The 9,533-nt window shown below is 25.6% G+C and overlaps 1 protein-coding gene across 1 annotated transcript; it reads right to left on the bottom strand.

Moving 5' to 3' along the window:
- Nucleotides 1-1,018: 1,018 nt before the first annotated feature.
- On the bottom strand, nt 1,019-7,927 carry LOC113556831 (ATP-dependent DNA helicase DDX11-like). Its single transcript, XM_026962000.1, has 16 exons — nt 7,445-7,927; nt 7,052-7,303; nt 6,541-6,738; nt 5,685-5,848; nt 5,301-5,547; nt 5,089-5,241; nt 4,349-4,472; nt 4,128-4,282; nt 3,503-3,635; nt 3,175-3,382; nt 2,871-3,081; nt 2,644-2,793; nt 2,403-2,526; nt 2,177-2,307; nt 1,904-2,122; nt 1,019-1,081 (listed from the first exon to the last, which is right to left on the bottom strand). Exons 1-16 carry the CDS (start codon nt 7,613-7,615, stop codon nt 1,049-1,051), a joined length of 2,673 nt encoding a protein of 890 aa, XP_026817801.1. The 5' UTR covers nt 7,616-7,927; the 3' UTR covers nt 1,019-1,048.
- Between the last annotated feature and the right edge of the window lie 1,606 nt (nt 7,928-9,533).

Raw genomic sequence — 9,533 nt, 5'->3', positions numbered from 1 at the left:
CATTATAGAAAGGTAATATACCTAATGGTTATTGGTTATATACACCAAAACAAGCTAAACCCATATATATCTTTTACGATCCCACTCAACATCCGAGGTCTTGACACTCGGTCGTTTCAAAGAAATTCAATAACGTTGTTCTTTCGACCGCTTGTCGTTTCCTCGAAGATGGCACAATATGGTAATAAGGCGTTGGGACAATAGACATACACGCATTACACACAAAGATACCGATAATGTTCGTTTTGTTTTCAGCGTGACGTCAAGGTCGTGTATTATGTTTGGAGCAACTAATAATTCACAGCACTGTGATGCTATTACGACATAGTGGCATAGTGCACACGGACAGAAGTGATTGTGATACAAGTTATGAAAAAAAAACCTCGACATCATCCTACACCGCAGAGCCACACGTGTCCGCATAATTGTTGGTCATAATAAAATACCACGAAAGAAAAATTTGTCTCGATGTCCAAGATAATAAAAAATGTCAATCTACTGTTAAGTTTTTAGCCTTATTAGGCGGGTTATAAAGGGAAATAAAACAATAATTTGTTAACATCCCAGAAAAGTCAGTGTTATTCCATACCAACCATACCAAAATGTATTCATACAAAAATTGAATAAAACAAAACATTTTCATAAAAAAAACTTTATGATATAATTAATACAAATAAACATAAATTTTCATAAATTTTTGTACATTGAACATTAATAAAACCGAGTTACAAGTTTAATACAATTTTGGCAAAATACATTTTATGATATTATTATACATTTATTTTTCTAAAAATATTCTTTATTACAGATATTTAATTCTAAGACTGTGTCATATTCATACATTACTAATTGAATTTAAAAATGTAACTCATAGTTTTATCATATAGAAATAGTTCATAAGACAAAACATTAAAAGTAAACAGTTAATTTTTTAAAACAAAGTATGAAAAGTAAAAAATAAGTAAGAAATGAAAATCTTGGTTAAAAAATAAATTATAAAATATTTACTTATTGTAGCATCTTGAGATTTATTTATAAAATCAAATAATCATTGTTGTAATTTCTTTTTTGCTGTAAAAAACTGAAAATAAATAATAGCTGTCAATGAAATTTACTGTATGTAGCAATTATTATATGCACATGTTATGAGTTATATTAACACTAAAATATTATTTATTTAACACTTAATACTTGTAACATATAAACATAACTAGTTATAAATATAACTATATAAATAATTAATTTAAAAATACTATATTATTTATAATTTAATATTTACAAACATGTACTCAACACATTTAATTTTAATTTTTAATTCCTCATTTTTATTATTAAATTATTACTTATGTAATATATAAGACACTACTTTAAAGTATACACTTATAAGAAAAAAAGTAATGAACTAATATTTAACCGGTTATCCCCGTATGATGAATAAAAAATGAATATGATTATAAAACTTAGTTGACAATAAATTATCAAAATATTTAAAAAGATTACATTTGTACACCAAAAAAGATAAATTATATGACTAAAAATAACAATCAATTTATATATATCAATAAATAACTAATAATGTAAAATTTAAACCTAATAAGGTCAATAATAAGATAGAGTAACATATTTAAAATTATTTAACTAAATAATAAATAAAACAATCAGTATTTTGTTTAAAAATATTACTTTGTTAATTAATTATTAAAACCTATTTATTCAACATGCATAGAAATAATTGTAAAATAATTTCAATATGTTGACGAGTAGTTAAACTTCCTTAATTTTAACTAATTTTGAATATTGCAGTGCATGCAGCACAGACATTTTATAGATTACAATATATTCCTACTTGGATTTAAATATAAAAATTATTGATTTTATTTTTAAATGTTTGTCAAAAAAATACCTTATTTAACTGAGCAAATGCTGATCCAAATTTGGAATGTACTTGTAAAGAAGGTTGCAACCACTTAGGAAGAGCATTGCAAACATTATCTCTTTGGTAACGATGATCTAAGAGTAATACTGCTGCATAATCTCGTTGATGACGTACAGAACGACCAATTGATTGATTTACAGCTTTCATACATAAATTTTCATAATGCTGTTGTCCAGTACCTTGACCCTAAATAATAATAACTATATTTTAAGTTCGCTTTTAAAATTCAATATAATATACCATATGGCTATTAAGATAGTTCATTTTCTGTTGTAATTCAAGTGACTTAATATTTGGATATGGAAGACCAATGACAATAACACAACGTCCCAAATCATCACTAAAATTCAAACCTTCACTTAACTTTCCGCCTGTAATAATATAAATATAATACAAATTATATACCAACCTATTGTAAAATGTATAATATTTATTTAATTAGTGTAAAATCTAAAAATATAATTACCAATAACACTAAATAATAATGCACCCGTTACTTTAGGATTAGTAGGTGATGTTTTTGTAATGGCTTGGGAATAATTCTTCAAGACTTCGTCAACTTGGTTAGTTAACTTTGGTTCTCTAAACACCTTCAGTTATAATAAAGAATTAAGTTATATTTCGTACATGTTTAAATTTGGGAATTATTTTTATATTAAATCATTAAGTGAGGTAAAAAATAATGCATTATAAACAGATATAATTACTTTTTTTCTTTCTGAAAGTCTATTAATAACCTTGTTTTTCTCTAAATGCTGATAAACAAGCTGTTCATAGTCATATGAAGGAAAAAAACACACAATTCCAGCAGGAACTGTTCGACAAATGTTTTCTAGTAATGAACCAATTTCATTAAGCTATAACATATTGTGACTTGAAAAAGTATACTAGTTAAACATTTTAATGTTTATAAAAATAAAAAATACAATCATACCATTTTAATTGAAGTTCTCTCTTGGTAAGAAAAATCTAATTGTTTACCAGTTGGCCCAGAACATACAATCAATGGTAAGATGTGATCAGGTGGTACGACATGACCACAGCTGAAATGCACAATTCTATCAGAATTATCACCATTGAAATTGAACAACTGATCCTTAAACTCAGATATAGGTTCCATTGTTCCACCCGAAACAATCACTGACCTAATTTTTAGAATACTTTAAATTACTATACTACAAAACATAAATAAGATACAAATATAAAATTATTAAAATAAAAAGAATAGAAATTTTTACCTAGCTTTATCAACAATTTCTTTAAAATGAACTGCAGGGTTCAGAAGTAAAAATTTAAATACTCCTTTACCAACTAATGGCTGAGTAGTACTAATAATACGACCATCCTCACAGCAATTTGTTAATGACTCTATAAAAGCCATAACTGGTGTAAGAGGGTTGTTGCTAATTATATCTGTGACTTGTGGCTCAGTATGTTTGTTTTCATCTTAAATACATAAATATAAATATATTATACAAAATGACAATTCAATTGTAAATGTATTTGTGTTAAGTTTACAAATTAAATATATAATTATTTAAATTTTTATAATTTCTGTTTTCCAACCTTTTTTGAGTTCTTTGCCTTTATTATTTTTTTTAGTTTCAATTTCTTTGAGAAAAGTCTGTAAACTGCTTAGTTTAGGTTTAATTGGTTGCAATGATACTGAAGGCATATATTTTTCAGAATAACCTCTAATCTGAAAATTAAAAAATATTTATGGGGTGATTCTTTTATAGAACAACATTCATTATTTCAAAATCTATTAACGTTTTTGAAAATATTTTTTTCACATAATTTCTAGTCATTTTAATATTTTTTATTGTAACAATTCTATGTTTTTTATTTTTTTGAATGACAACACACTTTTTTATTCATATTCTAAAGCAGAATATTTTTCAGAGTATTTTGATACAAAAAAAATCTAAATTCAGTTGAGTAGTGTATGAGTTTTAAGTATTATAAGTTTAAAGTTTAGGTGAACAGAGTAGTAGAGCATCAATCTGTGGGGTTCTCCATGCCACTCAACTCCGCTAACCAAAATTGTAATTAGGTATTAGGTAAACTACTCGTCAGAATTTAGATTTGTATGTATTGAAATACTTCAAAAATATTCTGCTTCAGAATATGAATTTAAAGTTGTATGTTGTCATTCAAAAAAGTAAAAACTTATAAATATTATAAAAATTACTTTTTGACCTATCTTGCTTCTTTTAAAAAAGTCAACAAGAGTGAACATATTTAGATGATCAATTTCGGCTTGATGTACAAAATGTTCAAGTGTGTAAACTTTTGACTCAACTTTTATTTGACTATTTTCCGTATAACTAACACCCGGAGTACCACCTTTAATACATGAAAATGATTAGATATTACTAAAATAATGCAATAATATATTAATAGCTACATTACCAAGCATCTTAATGAGCTTTCCAATGACATAAATTAACTGATTCAAATGCAGCAAATTATTGGCACTAAACCTTAACTCAAATTTGTTCTTGTACTGTATCAACTGGCTATAACTATGGGTCAACTAAAATATAATAATTTAAAAATTATTAGAGAAACCATATAGCAAATTAGTAAAAGTAAGACATAAAAACAATAATTCTACTAATTATGTGCAACAACTAGAAGACTATTATTTATATATAACATGCACAAATACAGCATCTGAAACTGATTATAACTAGAAATATTTTTAGTGAACAAACTTGAGAACAAAAATTAATTTAATGGTATATAATATATAACCATAATCTAAGAAATAGTACAGATAATTATACAGTAAAACTCCGATTATCTGGACTAATTAATGTCAAGGGTGGTCCGGATAAGCAAATATCCGGATGATTGGTATATGACATATTAAAAATTATATGATTATATAATTGTATGGATATATTGTATGTATGTATTTATTATTAATATGTATGTACTATAATTTAAAATTTGTAACAATAAACAAATAATTTTATTATAATATTTAACTGAAAAAGAATAAGCTATAAATACAATAACATATTTTAAAAGAAATTTATAAGCCGTTAAATCTTTTTTCTTGTCCGGTTAATTGGACATCTGGTTGATAGGCATTAGGATAATCGGAGTTCTACTGAATTATTAAATATTATTTATTATAAATGTACCTGTTGACCATTTATTTGTGAACTGTGTATATGGCCAATAGTATCTAATAAATTATGAGCTTCATCAATAATGAATACATTACCCTCAAGACGGATGCCACTTGCCTCTCTGGTACTTTTATGTAATAATGTATTGTATGGTAAAGTTATAATCTACAAATATAAAATAAATAAACAATATATAACATAAATATTATCATATTTTACATTACCTGGGCATACTTTATAGATTCCCTACTAGCATAATATGGACAAGCAGATATTTGATCTCCTCTATTTACTAATTCTTCCATATCTCTTAATTCTGTAGTTACTTCCTCAGCTAATGATTGAATTTTATCTTTATCGTTATATACACATTTGCATAAAGTTTCAGATTTTTTTTTCTTAACTACTACACCAGCTGAAGACACTTTGGTAGGTTTTTGAGAAGTCTTTTGTTTTCCCATTTCTAAACATCTGTATGCAAAATCATAGATAACTTAAAAAAAGCAAAATAAAAAAAAATGTATCGCAAAAATAAATTATTTATTTAATAATTATTATAAAAGCTAAATATATATATAATTTGAGCATATACAGATATTAAAAATTACCTTTCATTCATTAAAGTAACATTTTTTAATGTTTTCACTGTTTTATTAATGCAATAATTTTGACGAGACGCTAAAGGTATAATACGAGAAGTTGAAAATGGACTTTTCTTCAGTTCAGCCACAAACTGTGATAATTGAGAATGAGTACGACTACAAAAATAAATCTATAAATTGGAAAATTAAATAAATTAAACATAATATAATTACCCCTAAATTAATGAATATTAACAGTAAATACAAAAGAAAAACCCATAAAAATAAATGTACACAAGAAAAATAGTACTTATGTAATTAACAAATTGTCTAACAAATTAAGATTTTTATACTAAATGTATCTTTAATTTTTAATCTATACAAGTAATAAAAGTAAAATAATGTAGGTTACCAATTAAACTATTAAAAAAAATACTTTTCAAACCTGCCAACATATTTATCAATAGTTGGGTAATAAAATGCAATTTATTGAAAGGTATATTATACTTAGTACTATATTAACCGAAACGAGTATTTAGGGTTTTTTTTCTATCAATCACAAAATTAAATAAATTAATAGGTAATTTACTACTTTAAATAAATATATATATATGTATATTTATTATTTAGTAATATTCTAAAATGTATTTTTTATATTTTATATTATATATATTTTATTTTATATTTTTATATTTTTATATTTTTTATATTGTTTAAAATTAAATCTTTCTCATTTTAAAATAAAACCAACAAGATTTTAGAAGTATAAAATAAATGTAAAAAGCTATTTAAATTATAAAAATGATTTATAATGATAATAATACCTATAGGATATTACATCTCAATTAATTCATGAAATATAATATAAATTGTCAAACTTTACTTTGACTCCTTCATAATGGACTTTTTCATTGGATATTTCTTCTAAATCATCCACAGAAGACAATTGATCATAATCTTCGAGTAAAAATTCACTTTCTTCATCAAAAAAATCTTTGTCTTTTTCTATTTCAGTGGAATTTTTTTGGTTTAATGTTTTAGTTGCCAATGACTTGACTTTATTTTTTTTAACCTCTTGTTCCTGAATATATGATAAAAAAAAACATTATTTATTTATTAATTAAATACAAAATATACATCTTATTTTGTATAATATATATTTACGATAAAGTATATATCATATATGTTGTATAAAAAATGTTAACACAATGTATAATTTACATTTAATACTAATATGCAATAGTATAAATACAAACAATGACAAGGATTGGCGGTGGCCTGACGGGCCCTACTACCAACACCAACCAGTAACCAGCAGTGGCGGTGAATATGATAATATGTTAAATAATAAATTAACAGTTTCACAAAAAATTCAAAAACTATAAAATACCTACCTTTTTAATTTTTTCAATATTATTATTGAATTCTTCCAATGATTTAAGCATTTTATTTATTTCATATACTTTATGTTGTTGTTCTGCTAATTTAGCTTGTCCAGTAATCCAATCATCATCATCATCATCATTATTAATTTCCTCGTTTTTCATAGTAAGTGACTTGAGTGCCAGCTTGAGTTGGGTCCATTCTCTATTTTCATGATCAAGTAACCAACGTACAGCACCACAAATAATACTTAAAGTTTTACCCTGATAAAATATTCAATTAAAATATTTCAAAAGCAATCACATTTATTCATATTCTGGTAAATTAAAAATAAAAATAAATATTTTATATTTAAAAACAAAACACAGTGGAACTTATGTAAGGAAAAACTATTCATGACTTACAGTTCCAGTAGGACTTTCAAAAATTCCTAGTTTCTTGCCCTCTATAGCTGAATAAAGTTCTGACATGAAATCATGTTGAATCCCGTACGGAGTAAATGGGAATGAAAATGTTGAAGGAGTTTCGAGTTTTTCCTCGGCAATCAAGCATTTTAAATCGTCACCGTCCGGCATGTCGCTGAATTACAAAACAAAAACAATGATTTAATTTCGATTCGCAAGATGTCGTGTGTACCAATGACCCGTCACGGGGTTTTGACTGAAACAGTTGAGGAACTTCCTTTGATCAGTTATAAGTAACTTGTTGTGCTAATCACTATTGTGCACGTCGTAGGCACTTATACTCTCGGTTTGGACGGTCGATTGAAAAACCGACGACAATGAAAATACTGAACACCGTTCGGTGGTTCAACAATACTCGCCGAACGCCTGAGCGATGACCGTACGAAGTGTTAGAACTCTCAATTCGTTTACAAGTTCACAACAGATTTCGTATTTTCGTCGAGTTATCTCGAATAGTCGAATCTTGATTGGGAATCAATCACGATTTTTGGCGCGAAACCACAGATGCCGGTCGGCACTTATCAGCAGTGAAAGGTGCACCGCAAAAACGAAACGACAATTCGTACACTAATGAAAAAAATTTGATAATGTTCACGTTTTGTTCGACGACAATACGACATAAATGTGTTCGTGAGCTAATAAGGTAATCGGTCAAAAAGTCTGTTTTAAAAAGAGTTTTATAAAAAGTCCGAGCACATTTTTAATGTCTGACAAAAAGTGTAATAAATACATAATATTTCTACTTGCTCCACGTCGACGATATTTATAAAACCAACTAATAGGTAAAGTATTAAATACATAAACAAAATAATATTTCTTCTCAAAGATAATTACAATTTACACAAACAAAATGCATTTAAATTTTAAAGACCAATACAAATCTATATCCTACCTGAGATTGCTGAAAATAATTTGATCAATGAAGAAAATTTAGTTTTTAGATTTTAGTTCTAACTGGCATGATGACATAAAATTAATCGCCAAACTACTTTTTGAAAACTTGTTTTATGGATTATTTTATACTTATAACACAATCTAAAACCGACAGTCTAAATAATTCTTGTATTTGGAAAATAATTAACTAAATTAAATTATAATTGCATATCTTTGCAATTGTTTTTTTTTTTTTTTATAAATTGTTAGTATATGTATTATGTATAGTATCTAATATTAGTATTAATTTACACAACATAGACATTTTCATTTAATAAATACTGTTTACTATCTAGTGTCAGATAATATTTCTTTAATTTCTGTCCTAACATAAACCTTCAAATGGAATTTGTTATAATTTATAACAAATAATAATATATAATAATTTTAATAATAAGTAAATTAGTATTAATCAACATTAACTTTATAAATATATATAATGTATTTTAGCCAAAAATAAATAATTTTCGATATTATATGGGGTATTATTTTTTTTTATATCAAATCATCTTCATCAACAGGTTAACAGTCTACTGAAGACTTATGCTGCTACTAATGAGTCTCTCTATTCTACTTTATCCAAAGTCCACTTTATTTGTTGCATGTCTATTTAGTATTTACTAATCCTTATTCTGTAATTTATTCTTTTCTACAGTATCTTTGTATGTGGTTCTTGGTCTATCAAGCTGTCTTTCTTTGTTTATTATTCCTAATATGACATTTTCTAATAAATCCTAATTTTCCCTTCATACATGTTCTAGCTATTTACATCTTGTATTGATGAGTATTAGTTTTCCCATAAAGAGAATGCGGTTATTCATTATGTATCTTTTGTATATTTTTAGGTTGTTATTATACATCAGTCCATACATGTTTCTTAAGATTTTCTTTTCTTACATCAAATAAAAAAATTATGCTGTTTATAAAGTTTTAATTATAACTGTTATAAGAAATTCAAAGAAACAAGTTATATACATTTTAAAAATTATAATGATAAAAAAAGTATTGTCTCTGTTATATGCAACTAAATTTTTTTTTTCTTAAAGATAAAAGAGTGAATAGCTTTAAAATTAGCTGTGCCACTATGCCTATGCTG

The sequence above is a fragment of the Rhopalosiphum maidis genome, chromosome 3 (genome assembly GCF_003676215.2).
Source record: "Rhopalosiphum maidis isolate BTI-1 chromosome 3, ASM367621v3, whole genome shotgun sequence".
Classification (NCBI taxonomy): domain Eukaryota; kingdom Metazoa; phylum Arthropoda; class Insecta; order Hemiptera; family Aphididae; genus Rhopalosiphum; species Rhopalosiphum maidis.
This window is presented reverse-complemented; position numbering and strand designations above follow the sequence as displayed.